Source organism: Pan paniscus, chromosome 19, assembly GCF_029289425.2.
Source record: "Pan paniscus chromosome 19, NHGRI_mPanPan1-v2.0_pri, whole genome shotgun sequence".
Taxonomy (NCBI): Eukaryota; Metazoa; Chordata; class Mammalia; order Primates; family Hominidae; genus Pan; species Pan paniscus.
This window is the reverse complement of record NC_073268.2, coordinates 91,357,443-91,380,211: the sequence shown is the minus strand read 5'-3', so window position 1 is coordinate 91,380,211 and position 22,769 is coordinate 91,357,443. Positions and strand designations below refer to the sequence as shown.

At 46.0% G+C, this 22,769-nt stretch overlaps 2 protein-coding genes across 2 annotated transcripts in view; one reads left to right on the top strand and one right to left on the bottom strand.

Annotated features, from left to right (window-relative positions):
* The window catches only part of GRB2 (growth factor receptor bound protein 2), an 87,803-nt gene extending 65,389 nt beyond the window's left edge, over nucleotides 1-22,414 (top strand). Inside the window, exons 3-6 of the mRNA XM_003813290.5 lie at nucleotides 7,757-7,854; nucleotides 14,487-14,609; nucleotides 18,667-18,835; nucleotides 19,935-22,414. Coding sequence (XP_003813338.1) covers nucleotides 7,757-7,854; nucleotides 14,487-14,609; nucleotides 18,667-18,835; nucleotides 19,935-20,120 — 576 coding nt within the window. The 3' untranslated portion in view covers nucleotides 20,121-22,414. The remainder of the gene's footprint in view (nucleotides 1-7,756; nucleotides 7,855-14,486; nucleotides 14,610-18,666; nucleotides 18,836-19,934) is intronic.
* LOC106634006 (large ribosomal subunit protein eL42-like) lies at nucleotides 1,386-1,757 on the bottom strand. Its single transcript, XM_014342227.4, has one exon. The coding sequence runs from the start codon at nucleotides 1,740-1,742 to the stop codon at nucleotides 1,422-1,424; it is 321 nt and encodes a 106-aa protein (XP_014197713.1). The 5' UTR covers nucleotides 1,743-1,757; the 3' UTR covers nucleotides 1,386-1,421.
* Nucleotides 22,415-22,769: the final 355 nt, after the last annotated feature.

Genomic DNA, 22,769 nt, shown 5'->3' with positions numbered 1-22,769 from the left:
GCCAGGGCCCTTAGAATTTATTCTTAGGGGCTAAAGTCTTTTAAAAGCATGCATGCATGTGTGTTTTCTCTTTTCTAGGAACTTGAAATTATGTAGTAGATGTCACTAGAATTCTTGAAATTTGTTTTCAAGTCATGGCAGTATTTCAGTATCGCTCTTTTGGGATTGCCTGAGTGATACTCAAGAGTTAGACTAGTTTTATCTGGGTTCTTTGAAGAACTGGGGACACCTCACTGGCTTATGTTGAATTTCTGCACTGCAGGGACCAACTATAAATGGTGTTTTTGGTTTTTTATGTGTTAAGAGCTTTAAAATGCAATTCTTCCTATCATTCATGCACAAATGTTCTCACACAAATTGCTTCACAGATTGATAAAACTTTGAATAATTTTTCCCTGAAGAAATGTTGAACTTTCTGCAAGCTGTTGGAATTGGAGCGCGTGTTGAAAGGCTTGATGGGACCATAACTGTACAGCCTATTTCTTTTTAAAAAAATTATGATTTCTATTTTTTATTCGTTTACAGATGACTGAATATGTTCAGGCCAGAAAATATCCCCTTATTTCAAAATGCAGCAATCTATAAACAAAATACTTGCCATTTTTCTAAATGACACCTTTTTCTATAATTTGTATAGAAAATTAAGTGCAAGGGTCGGGCGCCGTGGCTAACAGCTGTAATCCCAGCACTTTGGGAGGCCGAGGCGGGTGGATCGCCTGAGGTCAGGAGTTCAAGACCACCCTGGCCAACATGGCGAAACTCCATCTCTACTAAAAATACAAAACAATTAGCCAGGTGTGGTGGCAGATGCCTGTAATCCCAGCTACTTGGGAGGCTGAGGCATGAGAATCACTTGAACCCAGGAGGCAGAGGTGGCAGTGAGCTGAGATGGCGCCATTGTACTCCAGCCTGGGTAACAAGAGTGAAAACTGAAGCTGTCTCAAAAAAAAAAAAAAAAAAAAGGAAAAGGAAAATTTATATATCATTATAGGCCAGTGAATTTTCACAAACAACACACCCAGGTCAGGAAGTGTGAGATAAACAGCACCTCCAGAATTCCTTCATGTCCCCTTCCATTGACTTGTACATATATATATTTTTTGAAGTAAACATAAACTCTTGGGAGGCCGAGGCGGGTGGATCAGGAGGTCAAGTGATCGAGACCATCCTGGCCAACATAGTGAAACCCCCTCTCTACTAAAAATACAAAAAAATAGCCGGGCGTGGTGGTGGGCGCCTGTAGTCCCAGCTACTCAGGAGGCTGAGGCAGGAGAATGGCGTGAACCCAGGAGGCGGAGCTTGCAGTGAGCCGAGATCGTGCCACAGCACTCCAGCCTGGGCAACAGAGCGAGACTCTGTCTCAAAAAAAACATAAACTCAAGATTTTATTGTCTTCATAATAAAACAAAAGATGATGACACTTAGAACTGGATCACTTGGCCCTTTCTCTTCTTATCTCCTCCCAGTTCAAAATGCTTGCATCTTTTAATAGCCAGCATTCTCTTAGATCTGCAGTTGGGCTCAACGCACTCAAGCCTTAGCACAGTCTTCTTTGTGGTTTCAGCCTTTTTCCGGAAAATCGGCTTAGTCTGCCCACCATAGCCACTCTGCTTCCTGTCATAACGCCGCTTTCCCTGGGCATACAGAGAATCCTTGCCCTTCTTGTACTGTGTCACTTTGTGGGGTTGATGCTTGCCACACTTCTTAGAGAAAGTCCAGCGAGTTTTAGGAACGTTGACCATTTGCGTGAGTGCTATCAGCACAGAAAGGACTTGTATATTTTTAATTCTTCTGTATAAAGCTCACCTCATTCCTCATCTCTTAAATTTCTTCCTGATTTGGGCTCTTAACATTATTTTCAGTCTCTTTGCAAAAAAAACCAAAAAACAAAAAGAACTGTCTTCACTGAAACTTGTCTCTTCCTCCTTTTATAATCTCATCTCTTGATCAATCTGCTTCCGTTAAACCAAAGTGTCTTGTGTGGCTACAAAGTCATAACTCGAGGGAATATGGGGGTTGGAATAGAAAATGCAGCTGTGGGGTAATAGCTAAAAACATTCCTTGGAGATTTTAAAGCTGAAGGAAACTTTTTTTGTGAGCTCACCCGTAGATTTGTGCAGAGGGAGTGAATAAGCAAGTGAAGACACAGTGATGGGAGCAGCTTGCTCGTGCTCAGGAGTCTGACTAGGCCTTTAAAAATTATTTGTGGCCGGGCACGGTGGCTCATGCCTGTAATCCCAGCACTTTGGGAGGCCAAGATGGGCAGATCACCTGAGGCCAGGAGTTCGAGACCAGCCTGGCCAACATGGTGAAACCCCGTCTCTATGAAAAATACAAAAATTAGCTGAGCATGGTGACAGGCGCCTGTAATCCTAGCTACTCAGGAGGCCAAGGCAGACAAATCACCTGAGGTCAGAGGTTCGAGACCAGCCTGACCAATATGGTGAAACCCCATCTCTGCTAAAAATACAAAAATTAGCCAGGCGTGGTGGCGGGTGCCTGTAATCCCAGCTACTCGAGAGGCTGAGGCAGAGAATCACTTGAACCTGGGAGGCGGAGGTTGCAGTGAGCCGAGATTGTGCCGCTGCACTCCAGCCTGGGCAACAGAGTGAGACTCTGTCTCAATAAATAATAATAATAATAATAGTAGTAGTAGTAGTAGTAGTAGTAGTAGTAATAGTAGTAATAGTAGGCCGGGCGCAGTGGCTCACGCCTGTAATCCCAGCACTTTTGGAGGCCGAGGCAGGTGGATCACGAGGTCAGATCGAGACCGTCCTGGCTAACACAGTGAAACCCGTCTCTACTAAAAATACAAAAAATTAGCTGGGCGTGGTTACAGACGCCTGTAGTCCCAGCTACTCGGGAGGCTGAGGCAGGAGAATGGCCTGAACCCAGGAGGCGGAGCTTGCAGTGAGCCGAGATTGCGCCACTGCACTCCAGCCTGGGCGAAGGAGCGAGACTCCATCTCAAAAAAAAAAAAATAGTAATAGTAATAAAATAAAAATTATTTGTGAAGGATGTGAGCTTTCACCTAAAGCCACAGCAAATGAAGCAATCTTTGTAGGCGCAGCCTCATCCACAGATGCTTCTGGTCTCTGCCCCCTCGAGCTCTCCAACATTCATTTGTGTTCTTTGCTGTTTTGTTTTCTTTTTCTTTCTTTTTTTTTTTTTTAACCTGACACTTCAGTAGCTGTTTTGTATACTGAAACATTTGAGTAAAACTTAATTTTTAAGCATCTAATTACATCACTCCAGTTTCAGGGCTTCTGTGTGCAAGCTCCCAGTGCAGGTGGAGCAGTTGGGTTGAAAGACCTGGTCTCTGGCTCAGGGTTGCAGCTGCATTATTCCTCCTGTGTTTCGCCTCCGGCAGAACCAAGCTTTTTCTGAAATTCTAGAGTGAAGAGGTTTAGAGGTATGTGCAGCAATACCTGGGCTATCTGGTAACATGATATTCTGGATACTAGAATTTTCCAGATAACCAAAATCGTAACCATTCATGTACTCAAATGTTACATTTTTGGCCAGCATGGTGGCTCACGCCTATAATCCCAGCACTTTGAGAGGCCAAGGTAGGTGGATTGCTTGAGGCCAGGAATATGAGACCAGCCTAGCCAACATGGTGAAATCCCGTGTCTGCTAAAAATACAAAAATCAGCTGGGTATAGTGGCGCATGCCTGTAATCCCAGCTACTTGGGAGGCCGAGGCACTTGATCACTTGAACCCGGCAAGTGGAGGTTGCAGTGAGCCGAGATCATGCCACTCCACTGCAGCCTGGGTGACAGAGCAACAGAGCAAGACTCTCTCAAAAAAAAAAAAAATTACATTTTTAAAAGCATTAATTTCATATTTTCCTTCTTTCTGGGGGAGAAAAACATACTAAACACCAAGTAATAATTTTTGTTCTGTAGACAGCCATAGTTCTAAGTTGATGTCAAATCTAGGAGTTGCCCTGGAGTTGTGTTTATTGGGGGAGGGGACACTTTTTAGAGGGATTTGCCTCTGTCTTGGTAAAGGTGACAAGAAGAGAGTGTAGCTCTATGAACTCCTGCCAGGTAAATAGAGTTATCTTTTTCTGCAAAGTTATTGGTCACAAATCAAAAGTGTCCCTTTCTAATGATTACTTTGTTCTGTTTTGATGCACAAATAGGTTACAAGCAGCTCTTTGTCAGTCTGACTCTCTATCTTCCAAGAACAAGTGTATACAGTAAAAGTAGACACACCTCACCATTTCAGGAGTTAAGACATTTTCAAAAACTCTTCATAGCTGGTATGGGTGCACGCACCTGTAGTCCCAGCTACTCCAGCCTGAGCAACATAGACTCTGTCTCTGAAATAAAATAATAAATATTGTTTATAAGCCTGTGGGGTTTTTATTATTACTATAGGATGATTCTTTATAAGATCATTATTAGACCACATTTTCCTTCTAGACCTTAATTTTTGGTAGATAACAGATTCCTGGCCTTAAATAACTTTTAAAGTAGCTCCTTTTCTCAAAGGCTATTCAGAGTTTTCTGTGCTGCCAGTACAGGGGCAGGTGGTGGTGGCCCGGCAGGGTTCAAGCGCACTTTCCCTCCTCAAACTTGTCCTTGGTGTGTGCTTTATAATTGTCTATCAATACAGCACCATTGCTGGCCGCAGCACAATGCAGTGTTTTTAAAATGAAGACTTAAAAATTATGAGTGTACCTTGCATATATTGTTTTATCTCATTCCAGTCTTTGATGTGGTTTTTTTACGAGAAACAAAATGATGACTAGAAGAAAGTTTTCATCAATACTCTATCAATATTTATGTGACTCTTGGAAACTTTGAATACACTGGGATTTACCACTAGCTAATTTTTTTTGAGAGTTTGCTGCACATATTTATTAGCTCTTGCAGGATTTATCACCTTATCCTAAGCATTGAAACCCAGTGTCTGGCACCTGCAGTCAGAGTTTGGTAAGCATAGCAGATAAGCACCAGCATTGCAAAGCTCTGCAGGGCATACCCTCTGTTAAGAAAGCGTAGTCATTAATGCAGCCTGGCTAGTTGTTGATTATCTGTCATTCTTATCTACCCTTTCTATTGCATCTCACTTTGCATGGCAGTACACAGACAGCACTCACTTTAGAGCAATCCAGCTTCTGATTGGCTACGAGTACAGCATTGTTCAACATCTTGAATAAATCATTTTGTAAAGAATTTTACCAGTTTCCTCTCAGAACTTTGTTATGTAGTGTAGATTACCACTGTACTAGCCAACATTTTCCTGGGCCCACCATTTTGGGGTTGTATTCACATTTTTGTTTTATCTTTTACCAACTTTATGCCTTCTGCCCTTTGCCTTTTATTGTAAGTCTAGAATTCATAGGGTGGCTTTCACGCTGTACCTGATTCTGTTCTGCTCCGTATATACTAGTCCCCCCTTACCTGCAGCCAGTTGCAATCCAACATATAAATAACATATTTTGGCCAATCGCAGTGGCTCACGCCTGTAATATCAACACTTAGGTAAGCTGAGGCAGGAAGATACTTGAGCGCAGGAGTTCAAGACCAGTCTGGGCAACATGGCAAGTGCCTATAGTCCCAGGTACTCAGGAGGCTGAAATGGGAGGATTGCTTGAACCCAGGAAGTTGAGATGCCATGAGCCGTGATGGTGTCACTGTACTCCAGACTGGGCAGCAGAGCAAGACCCTGACTCAAAAAAAAAAAAAAGAAATTTTGAGAGATAACACATTCACATAAATTTTTATTACAGTATATTGTTATAACTTTTCTTTTACACTTTTTAAATATAAAGACAGGGTCTCACTATGTTGCCCAGGCTGGTCCTAAACTCCTGGGCTAAAGCAGTCTTCCCACCTTAGCCTTCCAAACTGCCAGGATTACAGGTTTGAGCCAGCACACCTGGCCTGTTAAAACTTTTCTATTTTACTACTAGTCATCATTAATCTCTTACTGTGCCTAATTTACAAATTAAACTTATAGGTAGGACTGGCATGGTGGCTCACACCTGTAATCTCAGCACTTTGGGAGGCTGAGGCAGGAGAATCCCTTGAGTCCAGGAGTTCAAGACTAGCCTGGGCAAAATAAATAAATCGGCCGGGCACGGTGGCTTGTGCCTGTAATCCCAGCACTTTGGGAGGCCGAGTCGGGTGGATCACAAGGTCAGGAGATTGAGACCATCCTGGCTAACATGGTGAAACCCCGTCTACTAAAAAATACAAAAAATTAGCCGGGCGTGGTGGCGGGCGCCTGTAGTCCCGGCCACTCGGGAGGCTGAGGCAGGAGAATGGCGTGAACCCGGGAGGCAGAGCTTGCAGTGAGCCGAGATCGCGCCACTGCACTCCAGCCTGGGCGACAGAGCGAGACTCTGTCTCAAAAATAAATAAATAAATAAATCTAAAAAAAAATAAACTTATAGGTATGTGTATAGTGTAGGAAAAAGCATAGCATATCTAGAGTCCTGTACTATCCACGGTTTCAGGCACCCATTGGAGGTCTTGAAACGTATCCATCATGATAAGGAGGACTACTGTATTACTCTACACATTACAGCGTCATGGCCTAGCCTATGCATGGCCTGGTACATGCAATTCAAGAGGCAGCATTGGAGAGAACGGTCATTGGGAATATGAAAGTCTGGGCGTGATGTTAGCTCTGTGGGGTCACTACCTCGTAACCTGGGGTGACTATTGATCTTGTTTTTTTACATCTGTAGAATGCAGTGGTTCAGTTCCAGGATTTCCAAGGCATCTGCCTGAATTCTGCTGGTTGATATGCTTTCAGCACTATCTAACTTTAATACAATGTGGCATTTGGGTTATTGAACTGAGTAGGATTTGCCATGCTTTTTCCTGAAAATAGTTTTCCCATACGAGGGCATGTGGTTGTCCTCACAAGCAGCAGTGTTCTGGAGCTGTTTGGTGGGTGACCCGTACTTGCGGTAACCCAGAGAAGCCATGAGGGGATCCAGGACTGTATCACTGTAGATTCTGGAGGTCAGTTGGAAGATCTCTAGAGGAGTCTAATAAAAGGTTCTGTTGCTGCTTAGTTCTGCTGTGACACCTCTCTCTCCCAGAAAGCAGACTTTGTCTTGGTCAGGCTCCCTTATTCTCCTATGTGTTTGCCATTTTCCAGAACCTCTTCTCCAGGATTCTCTCTTAGAAAAACCAAACAAAACAAAAAAACTGGCCGGGCACAGTGGCTCACACCTGTAATCCCAGCAATTTGAGAGGCCAAGGTGGGCAGATCACCTGAGGCCAGGAGTTCAAGACCAGCCTGGCCAACATGGTGAAACCCCATCTCTACTAAAAATACAAAAATTAGCTGGGCAACGTGGCATGCGCCTGTAATCCCAGCTACTCGGGAGGCTGTGGCAGGAGAATCGCCTGAACCCAGGAGGCGGAGGTTGCAGTGAGCCAAGATCGCGCCACTGCACTTCAGCCTGGGCGACAGAGCAAGACTCCGTCTAAAAAAAAAAAAAAAGCTAATACTTGCCATTCTTCTTTCTCCTTCCTTACTGAGGGTTTCATTCCAGATGTTTGGGAGCCTGAATTTTCATTTTCAGAGATAATTTCTGTTTCATTTTAACAGAGTTTAACATAATGCTGGTTGTTTGAAGTTAAAAGGAGTCTTGTATCCGTATAACTGATAATACTTCGAGTGAAACCGTTCACAGACCTAAAAGATAGCATAATTGTCTTGTAACTATCTTTTGAAAGGGAAAAGGAAATGATTGGGTTTTTTTGTTGTCTTATTTATTTTCAGGTTTTGAACGAAGAATGTGATCAGAACTGGTACAAGGCAGAGCTTAATGGAAAAGACGGCTTCATTCCCAAGAACTACATAGAAATGAAACCACATCCGTAAGTTGAGCTCCATTAGTCTTGGAAGGGTTGGACCCACCTCCTTGTTTCCAACACTCTTTTTAAAATTGAGATCACTGGGATGGATGTCATACTTTTTATTCACGTTTCTAGGGAATTAACAAAGGATATTGATTGTGCATGTTAATAGTATATAATAATATAGTCAATAATATTATATGTTTTAGATTGATAATAACTGTCAGTGATCTTCAAAAATAAAACCATAGTTGGTGCAGGTCCGTAATTCTTTTTCTGTTAAATATGTCTTAGGGCCAGATGTGTTTCATAATTCTGCATTTTTTTTGAGTTTTAGAAAAGGTGCTTAGATGATTTTGTGTTTATATGTGCTAATCCTGTGGGACAGTATCTTAATATCTTTGTATCCCCACAGCACGGTGCTTGGCATCTAATAGTTCTCAATAAATGTTTATCCCTCCATCTTAGTGTTCCTACTTACAAGAGAACAAAATATGCTGTCCTCCAGGCTGCTGGGAGCAGTGAATATTTTTAATTTTTTTTCAGAAGCTACCCTTGTCACGATTTTATTAATAACGCAACATAGTGGACCCCTGAGAGCCCCTGCAGACCACTGTCCTCCCATCCTCACCCACCCCTCATTCACAGGCCCTGCTCCTAGCGCAGAAGCAGTTGTTGGCTTGCCTTACAAGTGTGTCAGGGGAGCCGAGGCTTTCCACGCTCAGACTAGAATGCCATTGGACATTGTCCACTTGCTTTTACAGCAGCTGGTGGCGGAGACTTTCAGGTGGCTTGTCACATCTTGAGTGGGAGGGGCCTGTTGGATCACAGCACATCCTCCCCAGGTCCCATATAAGCCACATAATTTGTGTACTTCTGTTTCCTTCAGTCGTCCTCAAAAGAAACTGTAGGTCAAGGGTTGGCTAAACTTTTTCTGTGAAGAGCCAGATAGCAAGTAATTTCGGCTTTGTGGGCTGCATACAATCCTGTCAAATATTCCTTGTAAAAATTTTCTTTTAACAATCGAGTAGAAATTTAAAAAACAGTCTTAGGTTGTGGGCAGATTTAGGCAGAAGGCCATTATTGTTTGCTGGCTCCTTCATTAGATCCAAACATAACATCGACTTCAGTTCCCTTTTGTTTTCATATTTTCAGATTGAAAGGGAATTCAACAGAACATCATACTACACTTCTTATATGACATGCCTGTGGCTCGAAATTCTTATTTTTCTTCAGTGTTTCGGGTGACACAGGCATTTAAGTCTGACTGTTGAGGAAAGATAGGAAAGGCTACCTTCCTTGGAAAGTTGTATTTACTGCCAGGCTGACTGGGACAGTCACTCCCTTGCCTTGACCTTTTGTCCCCACTATGAAGAACTTTAGAAGAATTGATGGAGAAGCACCCAGCACAGGCTCAGCTGTGTTGTTATTTGCAGACTCTGCCCAAAGGGTGGGCAGTGCTCAGCCACTCTGAGCTCTGAAAAGGCAACTAGCAACTTAAAAACCCTTATTTATTCAGGTCTACCATATTGCTAACAAAGACCATGCTTGTGCCTATGTAGGTGTTTGGCCTTGCAGATGTAGTTGCTGTTGTATAGGGCTGCTCTGTGGCTGGATGTTCATGAGTATAGGGTCAGGGTCAGTACCAGGCCTTCTCCTCCGCATCCTACCACCTCCTGTTTGTTTGTTTGTTTGTTTGTGGAGGTGGGGAGCAGGGGTTATGGAGGAAGAGGGAAGCATAAAATATAGCACCATGTCAGCTAATGCAGCATTCAAGTTAACAAATTAGACTACAAAATGATTGTTGGCATTAGTGCTGCAGCATGAGTTGTATATGCTTGAGGGGTGGATCCAAATATGTGCTTTTCACATTAAATGCATATGGATGGGAGCCTATGGGATGTAGTAAAGAATTATATTGGAAAATTAGCCTTCTCCCCTCACCCCCTTAGCACTCGCCCTTGCTATTTCTGTTGTATAAGCCCACCTTTATTTTTTTTGTTTTTTGTTGTTGTTGTTGTTTTTATGAGACGGAGTCCTGCTCTGTTGCCCAGGCTGGAGTGCAGTGGTGCTATCTCAGCTCACTGCAACCTCCGCCTGCTGGGTTCAAGCGATTCTTGTGCCTCAGCCTGCCAAGTAGCTGGGACTACAGGCGCGTGCCTCCACTCCCGTCGAATTGTTGTATTTTTAGTAGAGATGGGGTTTCACTGTGTTGGCCAAGCTGATCTCGAGCTCTTGGCCTAAAGTGCTGGGATTACAGGTGTAAGCCACCGCACCCTGCCAAAGCCCATCTTTTTTTTGTTTGTTTGTTTGTTTGTTTGTTTGTTTGAGATGGAGTCTCGCTCTGTCGCCAGGCTAGAGTGCTGTGGCGCAATCTCGGCTCACTGCAACCCCCAACTCCCTGGTTCAAGGGATTCTCCTGCCTCCACCTCCTGAGTAGCTGGGATTACAGGCATGCGCCACCATGCCTGGCTAATTTTTGTATTTTTAGTAGAGATGGGGTTTCACTCTGTTGGTCAGGATGGTCTCAATCTCCTGACCTCCTAATCCGCCCGCCTCGGCCTCCCAAAGTGCTGGGATTACAGGTTTGAGCCACCACACCCGGCCCAAAGCCCATCTTTTTAAAGACTTTCAAAACATTTGCCTGTTAGAGCTTGCAGCAAGCCAAGATCATGCCACTGCACTCCAGCCTATTCAACAAAGCAAGACTCTGTCTCAAAAAAAAAAAAAAAAAAAAAAATTCACCCGTAAGCATGTAGTCACATGTACATATCATCATTTTAAAAAGTTAGTCAAATTTATAAATGATATAAAATGCTATAGAAATGTAGAATGGTGGTATTTCAGTGTTTTAGTAGTGACAGCTATTCACAGGGTCTTGCTCTGTCATCCAGGTTGGGCTCAAGTTATCCTCCCACCTTAGTCTCCTAAGTTGCTGCGTCTACAGCTGTGCACCACTATGCCTGGCTAATTTTTTATTTTTTGTAGAGACAGGGTCTCACTGTGTTTCCCGGGCTGGTCTTGATCTACTGGGCTTAAGCAATCCTCCCACCTTAGCCTCCCAAAGTGCTGGAATTAACAGGCGTGAGCAACCGCGCCTGGTGCCAGATTTTTTATTTCTTGATCTGGGTGCTTATAACAGAGTTGTGGTTTTTTTTGGTTTTTGGTTTTTTAAATTCCAGTTAGAGTACTTTTTAAACATTATAATTTGTACTTCACTACAATTCATTTTTTTTAATTGAAAATAAAATTGCGTTAATTTTAAGCTGGGGGCAAGAAAACACAGCAGCCATGTCTATGTGACACCAGACAGAAAGGTCTGGAAACCTAAGTGTTAGAACTGCCAACACGTGCTGCCTCTGGGGAGTTTGAGGGAAGCATCTTACTTTTTATGTTTGCTTCATGTACATCTAGGCTATTTCAGTTTACATTCATTATTTTATACCTACAAATGGGAAAAAACCTCCCTAGTGGAGAGATCTTGGGGGCCTAGGAGGAAAGAGAGTCTTACTGATTGAGAAGCTTCACCCTCACCATTGCTATTGGAAGTGGCAATGGTGGGGAGTGTGGGGCAGTGTGGGGAGAGCCAGCCGAGGCCATGTGTGGATTTTCACTGCTGTACCCAGTCAGATGCATGCTGCATACACTTATATTAGAAACCCAAGGCCCCCCGATATGAGAAGGTTTAAATGGTCTCAATACCGTTAAGTGTCCTTATTTATTTATTTATTTATTTATTGAAACCGAGTCTCGCTTTGTCGCCCAGGCTAGAGTGCAGTGGTGCGATCTCGGCTCACTGCAAGCTCCGCCTCCCAGGTTCACTCCATTCTCCTGCCTCAGCCTCCCGAGTAGCTGGGACTACAGGCACCTGCCACCACACCTGGCTAATTTTTTTGCATTTTTAGTAAAGACAGGGTTTCACCGTGTTAGCCAGGTTGGTCTCGATCTCCTGACTTTGTGACCTGCCCGCCTCGGCCTCCCAAAGTGCTGGGATTACAGGCGTGAGCCACCACACCCGGCCTATTTAATTTTTTTGAGATGGAGTTTCACTCTTGTTGCCCAGGCTGGAGTGCAATGGCACGATCTCGGCTCACCGCGACCTCTGCCTCCAGGAGGTTCAAGCGATTCTCCTGCCTCAGCCTCCCGAGTAGCTGGGATTACAGGCATGCGCCACCGCGCCCTGCTAATTTTGTATTTTTAGTAGAGATGGAGTTTCTCCTGTTGGCCAGGCTGGTCTCGAACTCCTGACCTCAGGTGATCCGCCCACCTTGGCCTCCCAAAGTGCTGAGATTACAGGCATTGAGCCACCGCACCCAGCCTCCTTTTTTATTTTATTTATTTATATATTTTTTTGAGACAGAGTCTCACTCTGTCACCCAGGCTGGAGTGCGGTGGCACAGTCTCAGCTCACTACAACCTCTGCCTCCCAGGTTCAAGTGATTCTCCTGCCTCAGCCTCCCGAGTAGCTGGGATTACAGGTGCCCGCCACCGTGCCCATCTAATTTTTGTATTTTTGGTAGAGAGTGGGTTTCACCACGTTGGCCAGGCTGGTCTCAAACTCCTGACCTCAAGTGATTCACCCCACCTCAGCCTCCCAAAGTGCTGCGATTACAGGCATGAGCTACCAGGCCCAGCCTGTCCTTTTATATTTAGAGAGCATTCTATTCTAGTGATATGTGATTTCTCTTGTGTGGCCTGATTTCCAGGCACTGCAGGCCCTAGCCTTGAGTTATTTGTAGAAGCAGGAGGATCTATTGTCCCAGCTCCTCAGCAGCCTGGCAGTAGAGTATGCAAAATGAGAAAGACTCCAGCAGGTAGATGTCGGACTATTCAGAGTTACTAAGAGTCCCTAGAGGCTGACACACACACACAAGGACAAAGTTACTAAGGGCAGCTTCTAAGTGTATCCTTCCTAGCAGTTCACATCTTTCTGTTTGAATTTGAGTATAGTATATTATTTTAGGGACATCTTCCAATATGGTTGCTTATAAGTAAATATGTAAATTAGCCGGGCGTGGTGGCTCGCGACTGTAATCCCAGCACTTTGGGAGGCTGAGGCGGGCAGATCTCGAGGTCGGGAGTTCAAGACCAGCCTGGCCAATATGGTGAAACCCCATCTCTATTAAAGATACAAAAATTAGCTGGGCGTGGTGGTGGCCGCCTGTAATCCCAGCTACTAGGGAAGCTGAGGCAGGAGAATTGCTTGAACCCAGGAGGCGAAGGTTGCAGTGAGCCGAGATCGTGCCACTGCACTCCAGCCTTGATGACAGAGTGAGACTCTATCTTAAAAAAAAAAAGGGCCGGGCGTAATGGCTCATGCCTGTAATCCCAGCACTTTGGGAGGCCAAGGCGGGCGGATCAACAAGGTCAGGAGATCGAGACCATCCTGGCTAACATGGTGAAACCCCGTCTTTACTAAAAATACAAAATACTAGCCGGGCATGGTGGCGGGCGCCTATATATAGTCCCAGCTGCTCAGCTACTTGGGAGGCTGAGGCAGGAGAATGGCGTGAACCCGGGAGGCAGAGCTTGCAGTGAGCGAGATCGTGCCACTGCACTCCAGCCTGGGTGACAGAGCTAGACTCCTCAAAAAAAAAAAAGAAAAGATATGTAAGTTAGATTTACAACTTTAATGGACTATTTGGTCCATTAAAAGAACTTTTGATATTATAATTAGCATATTAAATGAATGCCAGTTTCCATGTTTATAGGTCTTTATTTGCTATAACTTTTGCTTTTAAAAATGATAACTAAAGACAATTTTGAGAAGAGAACATGGTTTTCACAGTTTCTTCTTCCTAATTATAGTTTTCATTTGAAATAGTGAGGCAGCTTGACTTGAAGCTCTTGTAGAAGTGTTCCTCTCCTCTTCCTCTTGATAAGCCACAGCCAGTTGCTTCACAGTTTTTCATGAATTTAGCCACTTTTTCTTCTGGCCAAGGTGAATCAGCAATTGGGAGCAGAAGAGTCTGCAACTTGCCTCAAAAATCTGAATTTTGCAGCTAGCTGCTGAGCATATGGTAAATTACAATATTCCTGGTGGCTTCTGAAAGCTGAACTCTGAGCAGTGGCCCCAGAGGCAGGCCTTGAGAGGAATGCTGACCTTAGTTACTGGTAGAGGCACCCTCATACTGTCTGAACCTTTTGCCTTTGGGCTGTTAGCAAAAGTAACCCTGCCTCCAGCTCCTGGCCGTCCAGGTTTCCTCCCCACTTTCCCTTAGTCCCACTGTGGTGAAGCTGTGATCTTATCACATGGCTGCAGGAAGGGGCCAGTCTCTCCTTGGCAGTTCATCCCGTACACCAAGCCCAAAGGCCTGAGCTTTTCCCCAGGCGCCTTTGTCATGAGTCAGTAGGGAGTCCAGTGGGCTTTGGCCTGGGGGGCCCATTTTCAAATGTCTCCCTCTATAGAAAGAGTGACCCACGGTTAGTGCCTTGGTGAGTCGCTTTCTGGGAAATGGAGTAGGCTAAAGACCTTTGAAGGTCCATCTCTGGGGACCCAACCCAGTGTCGATCTTGGGCACTGTGAGGCTGGAGGATGAGGAGGGAGGCCCCTTCCTCTGGCAAGGAGTGTTGTGTTACTCACATTTTGAAGGCTGGATATCCCGTTTCTTTGTGGGGAAGCAGATGTTGACCAGCTTGCCTTCCTTCCTTAGGTGGTTTTTTGGCAAAATCCCCAGAGCCAAGGCAGAAGAAATGCTTAGCAAACAGCGGCACGATGGGGCCTTTCTTATCCGAGAGAGTGAGAGCGCTCCTGGGGACTTCTCCCTCTCTGTCAAGTAAGTATTTCCTGCTGCAGTTGCCTGGAATCCTGTCTCTGACTGATCCAAATTGTGAAGCCGTTGGTCAGGTGCCTGGCTACACACAAAATGGTGGAGGCTTAGCCTAAACAGTATCTTCATTTCACATTAAAATCCTAATTTCTGGCTCCTCTGAAAATGAGTTCTAGAAGCACTGGATGTAGATTCCCACGTGGACACAGCCTTCAGGAGGTGAGCAGCAGTTCCCTGCAGCCAGCTGGAGCCTGCCAGTTTTCCCTAGTGCCCAGCACTCCTGAGCTTCTGCCCTCCGAGGGATTCCCGCAGCTCTCTCTAATGGGATAGTGGAGCGCCTGTCGGCTGCCTTGGCTTGCCTTGCTCAGGTCCACTGACTTATATCCACCAGCCCCATCCTAGGCCCTCACAGTCACTTAAGAAGGCTGCTGCAGGGGATTTGGGGCTTGCATTTCCCCGGTGGAAAGTTCAGGTGTGAAAGGGAGCAGGTAAGCAGGGAATGAAGAAGACAGGAAGTTCTGCCGCCATGGAGAGTGTGGAGAATAGAAACCAGCACTTGAAGATTCTAAACAATTTACACCTCAGCTGTGAAGTCGGGATTTTGAATTAAATTGTTACTTCCATATGTTTTTTACTTTCAGTTATTTTCTAGTTAATGTATTATCATAGGACCCTCCCCAGGAGTCCAGCAGATCACTTCATCAGTTATATAGAGAGAAGTGATTAGATTCAACACTCAGATCACTACTTAGTTTAGATTACATTAAGATTGTTTTGTTTTTGAATGGGGGATAGAAAACCATTTTCCTTTTATTTTATTTATTTATTTTTGAGACAGAGTCTTGCTCTGTCCCCTAGGCTGGAGTCCAGTGGCATGCCTCAGCTCACTGCAACCTCCACCTCCCAGGTTCAAGCAGCTCTCCCTGCCCCACCCTCCGAGTACCTGGGATTACAGGTGCCTGACACCACGCCCGGCTTATTTTTGTATTTTTAGTAGAGATGGGGTTTTGCCATATTGGCCAGGCTGATCTTGAACTCCTGACCTCAGGTGATCCGCCCACCTCGACCTCCCAAAGTGCTGGGATTACAGGCTGGAGCCACTGCTTCCAGCCACCATTTCCCATTTATAACTGATGTAAAGCGTGAGACTTTTCCATTTCAAAAATGAACTGACCAGCCTGGCCAACATGGTGAAACCCCATTTCTGCTAAAAATAGAAAATAACCCAGGCATAGTGGCACACACCTGTAGTCCCAGCTACTTGGGAGGCTGAGGCCAGAGAATCATTTGAATCCAGGAGGCGGAGGTTGTAGTGAGGCGAGATGGCGCCATTGCACTTCAGCCTGGGCGACGAGCAAAACTCTGTCTCAAAAAGAAAAAAAAAAAAAAAAGACTGGGGGCGCTGGCTCACACCTGTAATCCCAGCACTTCGGGAGGCCAAGGCAAGCAGGTCACCTGAGGTCAGAAGTTCGAGACCAGCCTGGCGAACATGGTAAAACCCTGTCTCTACTAAAAAAAAAAAAAAATACAAAAATGGCCTGGGCGTGGTGGCGTGTGCCTGTAATCCCAGCTACTCAGGAGGCTGAGAGAGAAGAATCACTTGAACCCGAGAGGCAGATGAGCCAAGATCGTGCCACTACACTCCAGCCTGAGTGACAGAGTAAGACTGTGTCTCCCAAAACAAACAAACAAACAAACAAACTGAATATCTTATTTGGTTTTAGAACCACTTAATGTGTGATTAAAATGTAGATTTTTTTTTTGAAGCGTAGATTTTAAATTTATAGTTGTGGCCCGGCATGGTGGCTCACGCCTGTAATCCCAGCCCTTTGGGAGGCTGAGGCAGGCCGATCATGAGGTCAGGAGTTTGAGACCAGCCTGACCAATATGGTGAAACCATGTCTCTACTAAAAAATACAAAAATTAGCCGGGCGTGGTGGCACACGCCTGTATTCCCAGCTACTCCGGAGGCTGAAGCAGGAGAATCACTTGAACCTAGGAGGCAGAGATTGCAGTGAGCCGAGACTGAGCCATTGCATTCCAGCCTGGGTGAAAGAGCAAGACTCCATCCATCTTTAAAAAAAAAAAAGAAAAGAAAAACATGTGTGACACCTGTCTTTCTTTAGTTTTATACTGACCCAAGTGTAACTGAAACCTTATAAGATGAGGGGAACAAGCAGTAAATCACTGGGTGGTGGCCAAAACCACGGGGGCAGCCACGTGCTCGGCTGGATGCTGCCTGTTTGCTCAGCAGAAACTCTCAAACTTCCATTTTCTCAAGTAGAATCTTTTAAGGATTTAATGCATTTATTGTTTTAGAAGCAAAGCAGGTGTCATGACTCTCTTTAACAACACACACACCTCTGCAAAAGAGGTTCAAGAATCAACAGTTGTCAGATGTTTCTTAGTTTTAGGATGTTTTGAGCCTGTGATTTGAAACACTGCTCATTATTAGGGCCCTGGGCTCTTTTAGAAACCACCTGCATTGCATGGGTGGAAGTGGGCCTCTGTGGGGCCAGAAGTGCCGTGGAATATACCCTTGCTAATGAAGCTTTCTCACCTTCCACATTTTGTCTTACATGTAAAGCAGTATTTTTTCCAAATGCGAGGCATCTTGTGCTGAGTGGCTTCATTGAGGCTCAGTGCTGCCACCTGCCGGATTGATTTTCTGAAGCCTTTGGTTTCCATCAGCTGAAAGACTGAAGGAGAGGAGGGACTCATTCATTCATTGAACAAGCACTCTCAGAGAATGCCTTTTTTTTTTTTAAATGAGATGGAGTGTCACTCTGTCACACAGGCTGGAGTACAGTGGCCCAATCTCGGCTCACTGCAAGCTCCTCCTCCCGGGTTCACACCATTCTCCTGCCTCAGCCTCCCGAGTAGCTGTGACTACAGGCATCTGCCACCACACCTGGCTAATTTTTTGTATTTTTAGTAGAGACGGGGCTTCACTGTGTTAGCCATGGTGGTCTCGATATCCTGACCTTATGATCCGCCCACCTCGGCCTCCCAAAGTGCTGGGATTACAGGCATGAGCCACCGCATCCGGCCGAGAATGCCTTTTTCAGTGCCCGGCCAGGTGAACAGGACAGGCAGATGCGCCCTTGCTAGGCTGGTGTTCTAGCCAGATATTCTGTGACAGACCCTGTGAGCTAGTACCAGCCAGCCACGCTGTTGCCGGTTTTGCTTGCCAGTATAAAAGGGTGTGATCTAGTGAAGGAGAAGCTTTTGGGTTTTGAAGTCTGGGCCTCTTTTATTGTCCCAGTATGTCCTTTTGTTCAGAGACCTTTTCCCCATGAGTGGAGCTAAAATTCCTGAATGGAAAACATTACTTTGAACTATTCCCAGTTACGAGAGAATTGTTGAAAGTATTTCCAGCCCTCCTCACCTTCTTCCTGCATATAAGATTTTAATTATTTTTTGATTCAAAGGATGTTAAGTCACACTCCTTTGTCTTAAGTACGGCTGTTTTTATTTGGTAGGGTTCAGGGCACATGGACTTTTTTTTTTTTTTTTTGGAGACGGAGTTTCACTCTTGTTACCCAGGTTGGAGTGCAATGGCGTGATCTCAGCTCACCACAACCTCGGCCTCCCAGGTTCAAGTGATTCTCCTGCCTCAGCCTCCCGAGTAGCTGGGATTACAGGCATGCACCACCACGCCCAGCTACTTTTATATTTTTAGTAGAGATGGGATTTCTCCATGTTGGCCAGGCTGGTCTCGAACTCCTGACCTCAGGTGATCTGCCCACCTCGGCCTCCAAAGTGTTGGGATTACAGGTGTAAGCCACCGCACCCAGCCTGGACTCTTTATCTTACAAACATCTTCAGAATGAGAATGACTGATGGCCTGTCCCTCTCTGGTTTCTGGATGTTGTCCTGGTGCCCATCAGTCATAGGGAGAGGTCCGTCCCAGGGACACGCAGTGAGGAAACTTGTTGCTCTGCAGTCCCTGAGGAGTGCTGCTGGGACAGTGGTTCTCTCGAGATATCTCCTATATGGGAATACCCTCGATTTGCCAAGTTAGAGCCTTTAGCCGGTCACATGTGCTTTCTGTCCCTCCCAGGTTTGGAAACGATGTGCAGCACTTCAAGGTGCTCCGAGATGGAGCCGGGAAGTACTTCCTCTGGGTGGTGAAGTTCAATTCTTTGAATGAGCTGGTGGATTATCACAGATCTACATCTGTCTCCAGAAACCAGCAGATATTCCTGCGGGACATAGAACAGGTGCCACAGGTAAGCCTCATCAGGGTGAGATGGGATCATTTTTAGTTAAGAATAGCTCCTCAGTGTGTATTCCTGTAGGAAAGGGGAGGCGCCCCTCAACATGCAGGCGCCCTTCAGGGATTGCCGCTGGGGCTTCTGTGCTCCTTACTGAAAATGTTACCCTCCATTCACACTAAAGATTTCTTTTTTCTGGCCCAGCATAGTAGCTCACACCTATAATCCCAGCACTTTGGGAGGCCGAGGCAGGCAGATCTCTTGAGGTCAGGTGTTTGAGACTAGCCTGGCCAACATGGTGAAACCCTGTCTCTACTAAAAATACAAAAATTAGCTGGATGTGGTGGCGCACACCTGCAGTCCCAGCTACTCGGGAAGCTAAAATGGAAAAATTGCTTGAACCCGGGAGGTGGAGATTGCAGTGAGCTGAGATTGCACCACTGCACTCCAACCTGGGCGACAGAGGGAGACTTCATCTCAAAAAAAAAAAAAAAAAAGATTTGTTGTTTCAAATACAAGGTTTTTGCTTTTCCAGAGGTAGTGTGTAGCCAGCTTGCCAGCCTCTCTAGGGAGATGGTCTTTAACACACCCACCCAAAGATCCTGTCCCTGGAAGCAAGTTATGAGGAAAACTATGCTTGTGAGGGAATGGAGTCGGCACCCGTTCCTGTCCCTCGAGCCCTGGTTGTAAGTTACGGTTAGAGCCCCTTATGTTATTCGAGCTCCAGAACTTTAGGCTTTAATACCTTAAGGGTGTCGTAGAAGGGATTTGCAGATTCTGGGCCCACGGCCTAAACACAGATGGCTGTTTCTGAAGAACTTTCTCCTCCAAGCACTGCCTGCCCTCTACTTGATAATACGGCATAATTGGCCACCCTCCTCTGGGAGACATACTCTAATATTTTCTGAGCACTGGGAAATATCACACTAAACCTGCTTGGCCTGTAAACTTAGAATAGGTAAGAATAAACGGGGAGATGGGAGATGGGAGGTGAGTTTAAGAAACATGGAGAATTTGGCACGCATTCGTTTCCCCCTGGAACCCATCTGGCCTCAGAGGTGGCCAGTCACAGACCAGGAATGCAATGTGGGTTTTTCCTGCTCCTGTTTTGCAGCAGCCGACATACGTCCAGGCCCTCTTTGACTTTGATCCCCAGGAGGATGGAGAGCTGGGCTTCCGCCGGGGAGATTTTATCCATGTCATGGATAACTCAGACCCCAACTGGTGGAAAGGAGCTTGCCACGGGCAGACCGGCATGTTTCCCCGCAATTATGTCACCCCCGTGAACCGGAACGTCTAAGAGTCAAGAAGCAATTATTTAAAGAAAGTGAAAAATGTAAAACACATACAAAAGAATTAAACCCACAAGCTGCCTCTGACAGCAGCCTGTGAGGGAGTGCAGAACACCTGGCCGGGTCACCCTGTGACCCTCTCACTTTGGTTGGAACTTTAGGGGGTGGGAGGGGGCGTTGGATTTAAAAATGCCAAAACTTACCTATAAATTAAGAAGAGTTTTTATTACAAATTTTCACTGCTGCTCCTCTTTCCCCTCCTTTGTCTTTTTTTTCATCCTTTTTTCTCTTCTGTCCATCAGTGCATGACGTTTAAGGCCACGTATAGTCCTAGCTGACGCCAATAATAAAAAACAAGAAACCAAGTGGGCTGGTATTCTCTCTATGCAAAATGTCTGTTTTAGTTGGAATGACTGAAAGAAGAACAGCTGTTCCTGTGTTCTTCGTATATACACACAAAAAGGAGCGGGCAGGGCCGCTCGACGCCTTTGCTGTTTAGCTTCCTCCAGAGGAGGGGACTTGCAGGAATCTGCCTTCCAGCCCAGACCCCCAGTGTATTTTGTCCAAGTTCGCAGTAGAGTGGGGTAGAAGGAAAGCATGTCTCTGCTTCCATGGCTTCCTGAGAAAGCCCACCTGGGCCGGGCGCGGTGGCTCACGCCTGTAATCCCAGCACTTTGGGAGGCCAAGGTGGGCGGATCACAAGGTCAGGAGTTCGAGACCAACCTAGCCAACATGGTGAAACCCCGTCTCTACTAAAAATAAAAAATTAGCCGCGTGTGGTGGCACACGCCTGTAGTCCCAGCTACTCGGGAGCCTGAGGCAGGAGAATCGCTTGAACCTGGGAAGTGGAGGTTGAGTGAGCTGGGACCGTGCCATTGTACTCCAGCCTGGGTGACAGAGCGAGATTCCGTCTCAGAAAAAAAAAAAAAAAGCCCACCTGAAAGCCTGTCTCTTTCCACTTTGTTGGCCCTTCCAGTGGGATTATCGAGCATGTTGTTTTTTCATAGTGCCTTTTTCCTTATTTCAAGGGTTGCTTCTGAGTGGTGTTTTTTTTTTTTTTAATTTGTTTTGTTTTAAAATAAGTTAAAGACAGTCCAGAGCTTTTCAGCCAATTTGTCTCCTACTCTGTGTAAATATTTTTCCCTCCGGGCAGGGGAGCCAGGGTAGAGCAAAGGAGACAAGCAGGAGTGGAAGGTGAGGCGTTCTCCTGCTTGTACTAAGCCAGGAGGCTTTAAGCTCCAGCTTTAAGGGTTGTGAGCCCCTTGGGGGTTCAGGGAACTGCTTGCCCAGGGTGCAGTGTGAGTGTGATGGGCCACCGGGGCAAGAGGGAAGGTGACCGCCCAGCTCTCCCACATCCCACTGGATCTGGCTTACAGGGGGGTCGGAAGCCTGTCCTCACCGTCTCGGGGGTTGTGGCCCCCGCCCCCTCCCTATATGCACCCCTGGAACCAGCAAGTCCCAGTCAAGGAGAGCGGAGGAGGAAGTCGTGGGAATGCAGCCTCCAGTTGTAGCAGGTTTCACTGTATTCCTATGCTGGGGTACACAGTGAGAGTACTCACTTTTCACTTGTCTTGCTCTTAGATTGGGCCATGGCTTTCATCCTGTGTCCCCTGACCTGTCCAGGTGAGTGTGAGGGCAGCACTGGGAAGCTGGAGTGCTGCTTGTGCCTCCCTTCCCAGTGGGCTGTGTTGACTGCTGCTCCCCACCCCTACCGATGGTCCCAGGAAGCAGGGAGAGTTGGGAAAGGCAAGATTGGAAAGACAGGAAGACCAAGGCCTCGGCAGAACTCTGTCTTCTCTCCACCTCTGGTCCCCTGTGGTGATGTGCCTGTAATCTTTTTCTCCACCCAAACCCCTTACCACGACAAAAACAAGACTGCCTCCCTCTCTTCTGGGAGCTGGTGACAGCCTTGGGCCTTTCAGTCCCAAAGCGGCCAATGGGAGTCTCCCTCCGACTCCAGATATGAACAGGGCCCAGGCCTGGAGCGTTTGCTGTGCCAGGAGGCGGCAGCTCTTCTGGGCAGAGCCTGTCCCCGCCTTCCCTCACTCTTCCTCATCCTGCTTCTCTTTTCCTCGCAGATGATAAAAGGAATCTGGCATTCTACACCTGGACCATTTGATTGTTTTATTTTGGAATTGGTGTATATCATGAAGCCTTGCTGAACTAAGTTTTGTGTGTATATATTTAAAAAAAAAAAATCAGTGTTTAAATAAAGACCTATGTACTTAATCCTTTAACTCTGCGGATAGCATTTGGTAGGTAGTGATTAACTGTGAATAATAAATATACAATGAATTCTTCACTTGGTATCTTTTTTTCCCCTTGCCTGCCTTAAAAATTTAAAAACCGCATCGGGGAGTCAGGAATCTTGGGTCCTTATTTCAGACGTGATCACCCAGCTTACATCCCCCTAGGGGAGCATGTGGGGCTCACAGGCCTTCCTGGGAGCGATGCCTGCAGTTGGCTGTCAGGAACTCCTGGGGAGCCTGTTAACAATACAGAATCGCAAACCCCGCCTCACATCCTCGGACATTGCGTTTGAGGACACAGACACGCCCGCTGTTTCTGATGTAGAGAAACCACTGACCATGCTTTGGGAACTCTGGTCTAGACCAAGGGCTTTGGGAAGATAAAGAGCTTGGCTTATTTGGTTCTCC

Bases quoted from the DNA above. Each gene is read 5' to 3' on its own strand.
- LOC106634006 (XM_014342227.4), bottom strand. From the start codon at position 1,742: ATGGTCAACGTTCCTAAAACTCGCTGGACTTTCTCTAAGAAGTGTGGC.